The sequence below is a fragment of the Neolamprologus brichardi genome, chromosome 16 (assembly GCF_056152115.1).
Source record: "Neolamprologus brichardi isolate AB-2024 chromosome 16, ASM5615211v1, whole genome shotgun sequence".
In the NCBI taxonomy this organism is placed as follows: Eukaryota; Metazoa; Chordata; class Actinopteri; order Cichliformes; family Cichlidae; genus Neolamprologus; species Neolamprologus brichardi.
Window position 1 is genome coordinate 20,430,534 of NC_142119.1, and position 15,999 is coordinate 20,446,532.

The following is a 15,999-nucleotide window of genomic DNA, read 5'->3' on the forward strand; positions in this document are numbered from 1 at the left end:
TTGCAACTGCCTGAGGGACAGAGCGACGCTGCGAGTCTGAAGAATGTATAAAAAGCAACATTCAGCTGAAGAGAAGGTGAAATGACTGAGTGGCTGCAGCTTGAATTATCTTCTCTCTTCCATATTTTAAATTCACCAGCTGAAAGTGGAGACTTTCAATACAGCCACATTACATCTAATCAGTTTACACATATACTGGCACCTTTCAGCCAAGCGGTATCTTACTCTATAAAACCTTTTTGATGTGAAACATATTTGCATGTTAATGAATTCTATTTAATTCTATATACAATAAATTCTGGATTTCTCCTCTTAAAGAAGTTGTAGTTCTGCCTTTCAGACAGTTTTTCCGCAATTCAATGTGGGAGTAATCTCTGATACAGAAGTCTGAGTACAGAAGCCCCGCTCACCTGTTATTCAAAACTTCAGATTGAAAAAGGTAACCAATCAGGAGACGGTTACCTAAAGCTAAAGTTGGCTGTGCCAAGCCTCAGTATAAGGCAAATATGATGGATTTGTAGTCTGGATCCCGCAAAGCTTCTCTGTAAAGTCCAAGAATAAAAATATGGAGTCTTTAAAAACCTTCAGCTGCTGGAGTCACTGTTGTTATTCGCCTACCTCAGGGGCTTTATTTCATCTGTTGTTGTGTGTATTACCTGGAGTGGTTGAAATATAGGTTTTTTAGCTTTTGTGTTTGTCAGGTGGCTGATTGAACATGCACATTACTGTTTCTGCTGCTGCCTCCGTGCTCCACACAGCAGATTTACAGTTGTGGTCAGATGTTTGTGTCAACTCATCACTGGCATGAAAGTCATGGTAGTTTGGGGGCTTTTAATTACTTCTTTGAACGGTTCATTTTCCAAGGTGGAATGATTGTACAGCAGACATCTTTAATGACTTTAAGAAATAAGAACTGAGTGAGCATGTTATTTGGGATATTTTTCTAACTGAACACAGGGTCAAGGCTCGTGTATACGTGAGCTCAAATCTTTTAATAAATGGTGTCCAAGGCCTATTAACTTTTTGTTTGTGGTCATGATGGACTACAACTGATAGTTTGTCTTTGCCAGCATAAAAAGGACACATTGATCAAAACTCGAAAAACAGGAAAGTCCGAAGAACTCAGTGCAAATGTAAGAAGGAGAATTTTAGATTTACACAAGGTAGGAAGGTCCCATGGTACAGATGTGTCACCACTTTGCAAAGGTCTTGAAGAAACTCAATTCAATTCTCTTATCCTGTCTTCCTTCTCTCACCCCAACCGGTCGCAGCAGATGGCCCTGCCCCTCCCTGAGCCTGGTTCTGCTGGAGGTTTCTTCCTGTTAAAAGGGAGTTTTTCCTTCCCACTGTCACCAAAGTGCTTGGTCACAGGGGGTCATATGATTGTTGGGTGTTTCTCTGTATGTATTATTGTAGGGTCTACCTTATAATATAAAGTGCCTTGAGGTGACTGTTGTTGTGATTTGGCGCTGTATAAATAAAATTGAATTGCTCCAAAAATTGTACAATACACTTAAAAGATGGGACCATGCGAGGAAACCAAACAATTAAAATCGACTCACACAAGAAAAGAGTTCCAACATCCAGCCAGGATTATGTCAGAAGCTTCTTGATGGATACCAAAAGCATCTGGTCAAGGTGCTGAAGGAAATTTAACCAAATATTAGTGGGAGTGTGTGAATTATAGAAAATCCAAAATTATGCACCAAATTCTTTTTTTCTTTCTTTCTAGTCCTCAGAAAAAGCTTGAAAACAGCTCAAAGACATTATTTAAAGTCTAAAATTGCCATGACATCCATGACCATGAGTGCATGTAAACTGTGTATTGTAAGGATGTGCAGCCCAGAAAACTGCGTGTATAAAAGTAAAATGACGTTAAAGCTTGTTTTCAGTGGGAGGTGACCTGCCAGCCTGTTCACAGAGGTCTGCATTTATAGTCTGCAGTAACCCTGAATGGCAGCACAGTGTGCAGCTAATGATTAACACTTATTTACTAATAGAAGCTGGTGATAGTCATCACAGCAGTTAGAATAAGTGTTTACAATGAAGCCGTTCATCTCCTATGCATTCAAACTTTCATGTGTAAGGAGAAGAGTGTGATTAATAGAAATTAAAAAGTCTCAGATGAGTAACTCGTGGCAGTTGTCACTGTGTTTGTCACCAGAATGAAAACAAACAAACACTTTTAGAAGATTTATTTAGAAATTCAAATTTGACTTGGCTTCAGTTTGTCATATAATGAACGTGTGTGGGACTGTGTTTGGTTTGGAACAACAAGCAGCCTTCGCGTCTCTCAGGGGTAGAGCTGGAATGCAGGAAACCAGAAGCTGGCTGATGACTGTGCAGCTTTCACCGTGAGGTTTGAAAAGAACGGATAAGACTCAAGTAAACAAAAGACAGAAAGAGGCGCGATACGGAAGGTCAAAAAATTATTAAAATGGAGGAAAAGCGTGAGTATGAATATGTTCAGAAAGGTTTTTTGTATTTTCTTCACTCAAGCTCTTACAGAAGTGGCTTTATAAAACCAGCACTGCTGCAGCTGTGTGCTCTTCACACACAGACACAATTCAGCTCTTTGCTGATCAGATCAACAAAAAAAAGAGAAAGAAGTTGTTCCTTCTGATCTTGACCGGCTGGGTGGATAGCTGGATGCTGTGAACCTCGGTGAAAGAGAAATGCCTCCACTCTCAATTGCGGCTTGTCTATAGAAATGATTGCACAGGAGTCTATCTTAATCACTTCATGCACCGAGTCCTTGGGCAGGATGGAAAACAAAATCAAATAAAGATGCATGTGAAGTTCTTTCTGTACCTGAGCTTCAAAATAGTTTTGTCTGAAAGCACCTCATCTCTGAGAAAAATGTGAAACAGTTACAGTTTTAAACTCTGCACAAAGTGTTCACAGTAAAGGCAGTAAGACTGTGAGATATGAAGGGCTGAGAAGGAGAGAATCCTGCAGAAAATGTTTACATAGTTGTTGCACAGACTGTCCTGTAATTATGAAAGTGTTTTGTGTGAACTGTAGATTTATTAATTGTGCAATCTGTCATTTAATTGTTAATCTGTTAGTTAATTACAATAGGAAAAGCTCTAAAACCTATGAAAATGCACAAAATTTTTTTAAATCTACACACCCCTTCACAAGTCCAGTGGGCCAGATTCGACTTGATTCAGGCCCTCGGGCCTTATGTTTGAAACCTATTTTAGAGCCTTTGTGTTATATTTTGCTCTGTGGACCACTGTAACTCTGACACACTGGAACAAGGGAGGAGAATGGGAAAAAACGTGGAAAAAGATAAAGGGCTGAAATTATGTTTCTGACATAATGAAGAACTTCACAGCCACGAAACCTTCATCTGGCATCTGTTTGATCCTGCCCAGTTAAAGAACAGCAAAGGTTTGGGATATGACTGCCACAGGGACTCCAATTCAGACACAAAGCTTTCAAAAAAAAACTTGACACAAAACTTGCATTTGCTCACAGAACCTTGAAATGAGCATCTCTGTATCAGAGCATAACTGGGAAAGGATAAAGTCAAAGAGGTAATCCTCTCATACTGTATATGCCAAAGTGCCAGCTGGTAGTTCAGGAAATTAGGAGCAGGAGCATCATAAGATCTGAAAAATACACTGAACTTTGGACTGAAACACAATTTCCTCTTATCGGTCCTTCACTCTTGCCCTCCGCACTTGTCTTTGCTCCCTCCTCACCCCTTCTCACACTTGATTTGACAGTCTGTGTGTTATGACCCGAGTCTGACACAGACATCCAAAATGTCTCTCAAAGGTAACACAAACACTGGGGAAAAAAGAGGTGCCAAAGTAAATATCAGACTAAACTGAAAGTCCCTTTTATACAAAACACACCTTATTTTAGAGAAAGCTTTACCTTTATTTGACCCCCTGAAAGTGCTATAATGCTTTTCCTTATTTTTTTAATTTTATATATCCATTTGTAAGATTCTCTCTCTTATGATGATGATGATGAGATAGCCTTTATTTGTCAGTTGTAGGTCTTTTGCCCACAACCGAGATGACAGACCTTGCCGACCGTACATACAATACAAACGTCACATTGGGGAGACAGGTCAGGCTAGGTAGCGAGGGAAAAAAAACATCGAAATGTGTAACACAAAGGGATGATACAGGAATGCACAGATATCAACACACCATAGCACAATAAACACAGACAAGCAACATGGGAAAGAGTTCCAGTGTGTACATCTGATCTGGGACCGCTGCAATCTTTCGACTGCGCCTCCAACTGACCCGATGTCCACATCAGAGGGGAGGTAAGCGTTGGAGGTGGCGTTGGATCCGGGGTAGGGAGGGTGATGCGTCGGTGAGTGCTTATCAGTATCAGTATATGTATGTGTGTGTGTGTCCAGAGTTCAGCTGAGACAGTGTCCTTCGCCCTGCCAGGCTAAGTAAACAGTCTTCCAGCCAACCCAGGTGGCCTTGCATGGAATGGGAAGGAACAGACTAAACAGTCGTTATCAGGGAGTTTTGTTCAGCTCCGGCCTTGCAGCTGGCGCCGAGAGGGTATCCGCATGAAGTGATGGTATTTTTTACTTTAGTGCGAACAGCTCATATGAATTTCAAAGCAGTTCTACAGTCCAACACTGGTCTCTCAATCTCCCGTTGGAGAGCCGCGAGCTTCGCCATACTTGCGTTCTGTGATGTTGTCATTTCTTGTGCTCAAGGAGCCAATTTCTGAGAACTCACGGCAGTGTGCCTCCCCGAGATGTCATCCAATTTTGCGCCCAGAGATGTTATTCCGGGCTAGCCCTTCCGAGATGTATCCAGTCTGCAGTCAGAGATCTTATTCCGAGTATTCACGGCAACCGTAGCCTCTCCAAGATCTTATCCGTGCTGACTCAATGAGCCCATTTTGAGAAACTCACGCCTCTCCCATCGTTCCAATCCCAGCGGGCAGCCTTGTGGGGGTTTGAACAGCCGGTTCCGCTTTCTTAATTCTTCGATAAGTCAGGGCCAAGCCAGCTCCGATCAGCCAGAACCCTGTTACCATGGTTCCGAATAGGTAGATATCTTCAGCACTCAGGCTCACCCAAGCCCAAACTTCTCGTTGAGAAAGGGCTGTCAATTGCATTTAGGGACCAGTTGATCCAATCCATAATTCCTCTTTTAGAGAACAGACTGTGAGAGAATGTTCCAGGGAAAAGTAATAAAAACCACGAGACTAGACAAGGACATAAGCAGGGAAGATAAGGGAGAGGAGAAAAAGTGCGTCCGCCTCCTCCGAGAGCCAAATACAACCTCAGATCAACCACAAAGCGTGCCATATTACATCACATCACTATTTATCTAAAAAAAAAACCAAAGCTAAAATGAAGATCCGCTGTTGAAAAAATTAAGTAAACCCTTCCTATTTCCATGGGAATTATGAGTGGTAAATATCAGCCAGGTGCTGCCTGACAAATGTGCTTGATTCATGTACCATCAGTGAGTGTGAGTGTCTCTGTAAAAGCAGAGGTTCTGGCAGTTTGTTGGTTGTGAGCCTTCAGGTGTGCATGAACACAACACCAAAGAGGAAAAACATGAGCAATGATCTTAAAGCAGAGAAGCGAGAGCGACGTGTCAGACTCTACAGGTCTCAGCTAGAGTGAAGTTCAGACAGTGCAATTAGAAACAGATTGAACAAGTATGGCTTGTTTCGAAGAGCCTGCTGAATTTGGTACCACAGCGGTGGTTACTGTGGTGATTGTTACATGTTTTGCAGGCACATGACCTGGGCACCTTGCAGTCATTGACTCAACCATGAATCCCTCTGTACTCAAAGTATTCTAGAGTCAAATGTGAATGAATTTGTTTAACAGCTAAAGCTTGGCTGAAACGGGTTCATGCAACAGGAAAATGATCCCAGGCACAGGAGCAAATCTACAAAAGAATGGCAGAAAAAGAAAAGGATCAACATGTTTCAATGGCCAAGTCAAAGCACAGACTTCTACATGACTGATGTGCTGCGGTAGGACTTAGCAGAGCTGTGGATAAATGAATGCCTGCAAACCTCAATGAACCTTTTAAAGAAAACTGGGCCAAAATTCCTCAGCAATGTGAGAGACTGATAAACTCACACAGGAAATAATTACTTCAAATTACTGTTGCTAAAGCTGCTTCTGCAAGCTACTGAATTATGGAGTATATTTAGGTTTTCGCAGGACTTGCATCCATTTTGCCTTCATGATTCTTCATGGCACAGATTCAAAACAGAGCGAGGTGCTGCAAACATTCCTCGGAGACTTCGATCTCATGACAGTGTCGCATCCTTACACTTCCACAGTGTGAGTCTCCTGTTCCACGACACCCCAGAGGTGCTCTGTTGGACTGAAGCAACTGCACAGTCAGCAGTCTCCGCCTTTCACTGTGTTTTTGCATTTACTGAGCTAAACTGTCAGCACGTACAAAATATACTCAAACCAGCAAAAAGTAAAAGTGCTCATTCATCATCATCCTGTGACTGTTAATGTGATGTTATTGGAGTGATTTGGTTTTCAGGTACTTTACATACAGTCATGCAGTTTGAGTGATTTACTCCACGGCACAAATGGGAAGAGAAGGAAGCACAAACAAAGCTGTCCTGCTGCAACTTGCTCTAAATTTATTTCACTCTTTGTGCTTTATTTTTAATGACTGCAGCGTATCCCAGCTGTCAGTGAGCAAGAGGTGGGATCACCTCGACCATGTGCCAGTGTAATACAGACAGAGTAAAGAAGCTAAAGTAAGATGCCCCAAGTTTGTATCTACTTATATAATCCCACATTACATCTCCCTGCTGTAAACATGTTTAGATAAAATGCACACTGACATTGTTTTGTTTTTTTTGCAATGTTTAAAGCATGTAAAAAACTCTAATAACAATGATTATCATCATATGTGATGATTTTTTTCTAGTAAACATCTAAACAGGTAATACAGGTAACTTCTTCCTGTACTAACATCTTTCAGTTTTCCATCTGTACCCTTCATCTCACTCCTCAGCCTCAGTCTCGGGCTCGGGACTGTCATAGCCCAGCTCGCTGCTGATGGGGAAGTGAGCCCAGAAGGTGCGAGCCAAGTCCAGCATCCCATTATCGGCCGCCTGGGCTCGCAGCTCCTCCATCCATCCGAAAAAGTCAGACGACCACAGGCCCCAGTACGGCACGCTTCGCTTCTCCCTCTCCTCCCTCCTGCCAGCCGCCTCGCTCCCCTCTGAAAGCAGACACAGACGGCAGTGTGAGTGCACATTTCACACCTTGTCTCTCATCTCAGAATATCTACGAGTCACAATAGCAGGTCCACTAATGTGTAATGCCTTATACGAGCTGCAGACATACCTGCAGGAGGCAGGAAGCTCAGCAGCAGAAGAAAGAGCAGCGCTGACACGTACGGAGCATGCATGCTGAGAGACGAAGAGACAAAACACAAAAGACGTCTCATGAATGCCATCTCAAAAGCAGGTACAATTTCCACGGGATTATTGCATATTGTTTAAAAAATATTCACATTTCAGCCGACTGCACGTGTCTATAAAGAAGAGAAATGTTATCACGTGTGGATCCATGTTGTCTTACCTGACCAGCAGGGGATTCAGTTTTAGTCCTGTCCTCTGTCCTTCCTCAGACTGATCTCAGCACGATGACTGCATCTCGGTTTAAAGGTGAGAAAAAGGCGGACATGTTTGTTTTTCACATTTTGCCTCCCTTCTTACCTCTTATGGTCCTTTGCCAAAATCTTCTAATGTCAGATGGGTAAAAGATTCCTGTGTAAACGGGAATGTCAAGAAAACATTAGTAATTATAGATTTAGATGAGGATGTTCTAATATCTGATGGAGCCGATTAAAGAATGAATGACTCTAATATAACCAGACTGTCACAACCATCAGCAGTTAAGTGTGACATCTGTGGCCTTGATTTTCTTTCAAGTCAAAAAGAAGTGAGAAAAGCAGCGAGAGGAGAGGAATGAAAGGCCATTAAAAAAAAAGACACACACACATACCAGGCGGTTTTCACACCTGCTATTCAGACAGTCTACACCAGCATTGAGCCAAAGGGCATAAAGTCAGTTGGCAGGTTTTGCACCCTCAAGTCTTCTCCCCTGTGAAATCTGCTTCATTCATTCATAACTGACTCCACGCTGATCAGAGGAGCAGCGCTCTGATAGAGAAGACGCTGCACAAAACTTCAAGTGATCTTTAGAGGATGAGTGAATGTTATTGACTTACTGAGAGCAAATCCGGTGAAAAGACCAAAACAAACAATAGCTCTCGAAACTTTCTGACTTCCCTGCACCTCTCCTTTCTGCCCCCGGCTCCAGCTGAAGACTTAAATCTTTAAAGGTACCTCAGACATGTAGTTTTACTTTTTAAACAGGCTCAGTTAATCCCCAAAGGATGAAAGCCTGAATGAATAATGGTTTTATCTAACCTTTGTTTAACCACGGAAACACCACTAAATTAAAAAAATAAAAAATAAAATAATAAAAAGGCCTTTAAAGAGCATCCTGGCCAAAAGAGGAGGGACTGACAGCGAGCGGAGCGGTAAATTGTAATTACCAAAAGCTTAATTAAATTTCTGTTAGAAACTGAAGCTTTATTATAAGCAACTTTTAATAAAGCTTTTTTTCTACAGTCACACTTGGTTGGATTATAAAATTATTGTGAACACGTGCAACAAGTTTGCAGTCTCATTGCTTTTAAAATAATTGCTTGGAAGACAAAGACGAGTTTGAAGACTTGAAGTCAGTCGGCATCTTTAAAACAACTTTGGTGAATCAAGATGACACAAAATCAACAATAGGAGCTGCATGCAGCCGAGCTGGCAATTGCATGTAATCTGATTGGGATGCTGTCTCGTTAACTATGATAAAAGACAGAAACTGTGAACCTGCTGCCATCCATCCATCACTCCAGCTTCCCTAACCTCGCTAACTGCATGTCTTTGGACTGTGGGAGGAAGCATGCAGACACGAGGCAAACATGCAAACTCCACACAGAAATAAGCCAGCTAGATGGCGGCTTGTAACCCAGGACCTTCTTGCTGTAGGGCAACAGTGCTATCCACTGTACTGCCGTGCTGTCTTACACAGAAATTTACATCAACTAATTATATTCAGAATAACGGCAAAATCAGAGATTTTTTAAACAGAAATTTCCCCACAAATAGTGACATAGTTGCTGCTGCAGGATGACATAATTGCTCAGCAACTTTTATATGGCAATATAATCAGAATCCAACCAGATTCAGTTCGATTACATTTTATTTATATAGCATCAAATCACAACAACAGTCACCTCAAGGTGCTTTATATGGTAAAGACCCAGCAAAAATACAGATGAGTCATGTCGCATGTTCTTATCCACTGTTTCTGTTACAGTGGAGGCACGGACAATGATTTTAGCCACAGGTGTTTTGTGGGTTGCCCTTGGGTTCTTTCTCACCTCTGACAGTCTCAGCTCTCTTGTGAACTTTGCCCACTACTTTGTTGTGTTGTGTTGTGTTGTGAACACCCTGGTCTATAGAAATGATTTTGTAGCCTTTTCTTTGGGTACACAGGAAGAAGTGTTGAACAATTGAACAGATTCCCATGTATCATTTTTCATTTCTGAATTGTAAAAAATGACTCCAAGCAGGTTTTTCTTAATTTTGAAACTCTGACAGCATCACTCATCCGCTTTTTAAATATTTCTTATATCATTTTTAACACTGGATTAATCTGTTTTCCTACCTGCAACATCTGTGCTTCCAAAAGTGTAAAAGACCTACTTTTTTCTCTCACAGCTGTCTCATTTGTCTTTTTGTATTACCCAGCATTCATTACTCCACACTATCACTCCATAGTATAAGAACTGCAAACCTTTACCGCACCAACATACCCTTGTGTCACTTCTCATTTTTATTTCCAGTTTTTAACCAGGTGGTAACAACTGTGGTGTTTATCCAGGACCATTTTGAGCTCTAGCTTTTGATAAGAGAAATCTTTCTCCTTGTTGGAATCTGGACAGATTGAGTTGGTTCACACTGCCTGCTCTCCTGGCAAAACACCATAGCTTATCTCTTTAAAAAACTTTTTGTTATGCTGCAAAGTATTTTAAGGTTTCTGTTTACGTGAAAACTTTTTGACATTTTGGGGGGTTTAAATAGGCTGAATTTGATTGAAAGGAATAATGTTTATAATCACAGTTATGTGCAGGGCTGATGAGCCAATGGATCATCATTAAACTGCAAATTCTCAACACATTTTAATGCTAAATCATTGGGACTTTTACTTTCCTCAATAATGAGTCATTAGAAAATACACATTTTAGTTTTTCATGTATTTTGAGACTGGGTTTTTATTGTTTTTGGAGAGCTGGAATATAAATGTGTCCAGCTTTAAAGCACTTTGGGTCAGCTTCTGTTATTTAAATGTGCTACAGGTTGTAAAAAAAATCTGAATTTAACAGTCAACACAAAAAAGTTCAATTTTAATGATACATGCCTGAGGTATATTTTAATTTAACACAATTGTTTGGGCTAAGTACTGAACTGAACGATATTAATACTTAGTTGTTCACCAACTATATTTACATATGAGGCCAGATAATACAGTCAGTTAAGTTAACCTACTCGTACGTCTTTATGATAATAAATGCATTGATTATCTCTCATTTTAAACTAATACATTCAGACAAAACTGAGGTTATTGAACTCTGCACAACACTATCTTGACCTTCAGTAACACTGTGAGAAATCTTGGTTGGTTTTGACCAGGATGTTTCCTTCACTGTGAATAATAAACACATACATGAGATTACTTTCATTAATATGCACAATATCTTTAAAACTGTAAATATCCCTTCTCAGATTGATGTTGAAAAACTAGTTAAAGCATTTCCACTGAGAAGCCTTCAGCTGATCCAAACCCCTGCAGCAAGCGTACCGACAGGGACTAGAAAGAGAGAACATTTCTCCCACACTGGCTTCTCTTCATTGGCTCCCTTTAAATCCAGAATTGAATTTAAAATCCTTCTCCTCACATAAAAAATCTTGAGTAATCAGACCTGTCATATTTTAAAGATCTCATAGTAACATATTATCCCAACAGAGTACTTCTTTCTCTGCTAAACAGACATCCTCTCCACTTTTACGATTTGATAAATCTTATTTCATTACACTGATATACTCTGACTGCTTTGAGGCTTTCCATAATGAATTGAGGGTTTCTTCTTCACTCATCTCTTTTCACGCTCTGTGTTTATGCATCACCACTCTCCACATCTGGTCATGGCAGATTCCACCCTGAGCCTGGTTCTGCTGGAGGTTTCTTCCTGTTAAAAGTTTTTACTTCCTACTGTCGCCAAGTGCTTGCTCATGGGTGTCATATGATTATGGAGGTTTCTTTCTATATTCTAGTGTATTTACTTTACAGTATAAATTGCCATGTGTTGTCCCCCAGCATGTTGACAGCACTATGTGGGAAAGCAGATCACTGGATCACTTGTCTACCAATGTCAAATTAAACTTTGGCTTCATCTTGAAGAGGTCAACCAGGTGGCCAGTGAAGCCTATTTTGAAACAACAGATTTAGTTGTGCAGACCACATGGGGGTGATATAAATAACATTATTGAGTGCGTGACAGTGGCTGTTTTTCTAAAAACAAAATGACCTACAGACAAGTATCTGCTGATGGATAAATAAATAAGAGGAGAGGTTTGGTGACAAGAACAAGCTGAAAAGGGTACAGTTTGACCTTAAGGTGAGACACGGGGAGTGCAAGGACTCCCACAGACGAGCTGGCAAATAAATTAAAGCAAAACAACATCAAGAGAGGTGTGGATGAGCATGAGGCAGATTATAGACTTTGACATCAAAGAGTAAAAAGAAGGGGAGGGCAGGGTAGATAGGATTGGTGTGAACGCAGTGCTGTGAAAAAGCATTTGTCCTTCCTGATCGCTTAGATTTTTGCGCCTGTGTCAAAGATAACCTGAGTAAACACAAAACGCAGTTTTTAAATGATTTCAGTTCTTAAAGGAGAACAGCTTTCATACCCATCTCACCTGTGTGAAAAAGTAATTACCCCTTGTTAAATTATGAATTGATTGATGTCATTGAGGTGATTAACCACATTTTTCACAAAGCTGAGTTCAGTTTCATTGCCACAACATATCACTTAAATGAAACCCGACAAAGTGAAGCAGGCTAAACGATCTTAAAGATCAACACATAGCACAATCTAAAGGAAAAGCTGACAAAGTCACTGACACCGATTAATCTGGAAAGCATTACACAGTCATCCCTAAGGCTTTGAGAGCCACAGTGAGAGCCATCATCTACAAATGGAGGAAAGTGGGAACAGTGGTGAACCTTCCCAGGAGGGACTGGTCTATCAAAATGACTCCAAAAGCACATCAATGACTCATCCAGGAGGTCACAAAAGACCCTAAAACAACATCTAAGGAACTGCAGGTCTCACATGTCGCAGTTAAGGCCAGATTTCATGATTTAACAATAAGAAAGAGACTGGGTAAAAATGGCATTCATGGGAGAGTTCAAGGAGAAAACCACTGCTGGCCAAAAGGAACACAAAGGCTCGTCTCACATTTGCCAAAAAAACCCATCTTGATGACTTTTAGGAAAATACTTTGTGGACTGCCGATACAAAAGCAGAACTTTTCGGAAAGTTTGAGTCTCATAGCAAATCATAAAAGATCACGCCAACCATCAAGCATGATGGTGGTTGTGTGATGGTCTGAGGCTGTGTTGCTGGACTCGGGTTCTACATTGGGACGATGATCCAGAACACACCACCAAGTCCACTTCTGAATGGCTCAAAACACAAAATAAAGTTTGTGCAGAGGCCTGGTCAAAGTCTGGATTTACATTGAGATGATTTGGGATGACGTCATACAGGCCACTCTTCAAAACCCTCCAGCATAGCTGAAAGAAGAGTGGGCCAAAATTCCTCAACAGTGACAGGAAAGACTCCAGTTATCCAAAATGCTTTCAGCCAAGGGTGGCACAATCAGTTAAAAGGTTTAGGAGGCAATTACTTTTTCACAGCGCCAGGTAAGTTTGGATAAGCATTTCCCCTTAATAATAAATCATGATCTAAAAACTGCATTTTGTATCTTCTCAGGTTATCTTTGTCAAATATTAGAGTTGGTTTGATGATCTGAAACATGTGAGACAAATAAGAAAACAATAAATCAGGAAATGGCGAAATGCATTTGTGCTCTCTGCTGGATAAGCCGTACCTCAATATTGAAATATTGTTTTATTTAGTGATCCCGTTTGTGTTGTGGCCCCTTCTCTCAGTTGTCGGTGCCGCACACGGATGGCCACAACTCTGCTTTCAAACAACAACTCTGATTGTGTTTGTGTTTGTGTCAGTGGGGTATAAACATGCTGTGGAGCTAAGAAGCACAAATGTCTTCATTAATTTAATGTTTCTGTTTTTCCACTAGAGACGGGGAGTCGACTCAGCTGCTACGAACACTACAAAATAAGAACAATACCAAAATAAGTGACTGTGATAATTGGATTTGAATTACTCTAAACAAGAGCAGTCAGTCAGTAATGATCCCTCTCCCTGCTGAGCCTTTGGTTGCTTTGAGCTCACTCTCCTTTTACAGTTTTTCTCCATTGGTTTGGCTCATTTCTTTAAACAGAAATTACATTCTCAAAACTTTAAGATCATTTGGCAAAACACTCTTACAGTTTAGCACAACACTATAGCTCACCTGCAAAAGCTCATATCTCTTCCAAAACTGTTCACTCAGGCTTCAATCTAAATCCCTTTCTCATTTAAACAGTGTCTCCAAAATGGCAAAGATCCTTCTCAATGGCTTTGGCTCATTTCTCGACACAGATCGGACATTCTCATCATTCTTGGTGCTTTTGTCAAAATAAACCTGGATGGTTGATCACAACAACATGGTCCACCTGCAAAAGCTCATATCTCCCCTAAAACAGTTCACTCATGTGTCAAAACTACATTTCTTTCTAATCTGAATAGTCAGTGCCCCCAAAATGCATCGTCCCTTTGGCATTGTGTGAGTACTGCCATACAAAATGTTTAGATGTTTTGTCACTATGGCAGAGGACCAACAATATACCACAGAAAAGAGTAGCCTCCAAGGTTTGACATCACAGATTGCACTCACACTACCAAGGAAATGATAACCATTTTTTATTCACATGCAAAAGAAAGTTTCATACATAAGTAAAAAGAAAATGTACATTACAGTAGTAAATTGTATGAACACAAAATCAAAAAACAAGGACTTATTCAGTGGTCGCTGTACTCATTCTCCCGCTGCACAGTGACTGGAATACTACTCTAAACTGTATAAATTATGTAATTCCATAGTTTACAGTAATTTGTTCAATATATTTCTTGTCATATTTAGTATCAAAACATTCCACTAGTCCTCTCCACCTGCTAGTATAGACCTACTACTGTAGGCAGATGCACACAAAATCTCTACAGTAAGTTATACATTTTTTGCCTCACGCACAGTGCCCTGTCCTATACAACATATAATTCCATCATAGATTACATAGAGTACATACCTGTTTTCCCTGCGAAAGGTGTGGATGATGGAGGAGACTGTAGAGCGAGGCACATTAGGCTGAACTCGACGACCTGCCTCTGCCATTGTGAGGCCATGGTTTATGACATGGTCTATAATTGTGGCCCAAATTTCATTCGGGACTGCACAGTGTCTTCGCGCTCCTCTTCCCCCTATTCCTCCACCACGCATTCTCAGTCCTCCTCCTCCTCCTCCTCTTCTTCTTCTTCTTCCTTGAGGAAGAACTTCCCCTTGTCCGTTTGCTTGGCCTTGTCTATCCATGTTCAGAGATCGGACTGGCTCTGGTCAAGCTCTATACATCTGTGTTTGGCAGCACACAATCATGGAACACACCTGTGTGTGACACCTAGTTTCACCTGACTGTCAATGACTGTCATCAATTTATCAAATATTCAAAGAAATTCATATATGGTATTTATGGTATTATGTTCTTGACCAATTTTGACAATTGAACAGACGGTTGTGCATGCGAGTACTTATACAATGAAATCATGCTGACATGTTTTGGAGAGAATGATCATTAGACTGAGAATCAACTAATCAGTTTAGATCTACAAGATCTATTCATTTGGAAAATGTGCTACATGTGGGCTAACTGTATAACTGTAGGCTACTTGTACTTAATCATTTGCAAAGATGCATTGAGACAATTGAGACATGTACTAAGGCATTTGCCATTTGATAAAATGAATGAGAAATGCCATTCTGTTGTGAACATTTGCCAAGAGGTTTGGAGGTTTGTCCATGTTATTTTGAGAATGTAATTTCTGTTTCAAGAAGTGAGCCAAACCAATGGAGAAAAACTGTAAATCAAGTACACTAATTTTAGATAACCATTCACGTGTGCTCCCCTGTTCACCAGTTTATTCTTTGGCCAGCTAACCCTGCATTATTATTGAAGACGAATTTTGAAAGAGGCTGAATGGAAATCAATGAAATTGCTGACATTCAGCTTTAAACGAGTTTAATTCATTCAGACTAAATTTGCCAAAGACTCCCAGCAGTGTGAGTTGCCAGAACAACCAAACACATAATCCTGCTGCTCAGGTGAACAGTTCAGGTGACAATCGAAAGAGCCCAATACTGCCACCATGTGGGGAATTCTGCGTACTGCGGCCCACATTTTCTCCAACGTTTTCAGTCATTATTAAAAATAATAATAATAATAATAAAGTAACTTTTACAGCTCTGTCTCATCTTTCCACTTGGACACTGCTTTGTAAATAACAGCTGGCCCAAAAGACTGTGTACTCGATCTCCATTAAAAATGTGAGACTAGAGAGCCAATCCAGATAAACCCCGGTGCAGTTAAAGGTACGTTGACATGCTGCAGTCATCACTCTCACATAAAGATATGAAATCCCAACTGGCAGCTTGGTCCTGTCAAAGCTGAGGCAGATGGTGGTTTAATTGTGACTGACTCAGACA

The 15,999-nt window shown here is 40.7% G+C and overlaps 1 protein-coding gene across 2 annotated transcripts; it reads right to left on the reverse strand.

Annotated features, from left to right (window-relative positions):
* Window positions 1-6,699: 6,699 nt before the first annotated feature.
* Window positions 6,700-7,601, reverse strand: LOC102794506 (otospiralin). Of its 2 annotated transcripts, XM_035906631.2 has the most exons (3): window positions 7,571-7,601; window positions 7,334-7,398; window positions 6,700-7,208 (listed from the first exon to the last, which is right to left on the reverse strand). In XM_035906631.2, exons 2-3 carry the CDS (start codon window positions 7,395-7,397, stop codon window positions 6,988-6,990), a joined length of 285 nt encoding a protein of 94 aa, XP_035762524.1. In that variant the 5' UTR covers window position 7,398; window positions 7,571-7,601; the 3' UTR covers window positions 6,700-6,987. The 2 variants fall into 2 exon arrangements, with proteins under 2 accessions (XP_035762524.1, XP_087686272.1); XM_087830146.1 differs by lacking the exon at window positions 7,571-7,601 and having other exon boundaries at window positions 7,334-7,445.
* Between the last annotated feature and the right edge of the window lie 8,398 nt (window positions 7,602-15,999).

Excerpts from the sequence above, each read along its gene's own strand:
- LOC102794506 (XM_087830146.1), bottom strand. The coding sequence starts at position 7,445 with ATGGCATTCATGAGACGTCTTTTGTGTTTTGTCTCTTCGTCTCTCAGC. Across the intron at positions 7,209-7,333 it reads GAGCTTCCTGCCTCCTGCAG|AGGGGAGCGAGGCGGCTGGC; the intron begins GTATGTCTGCAG and ends GTCTGCTTTCAG.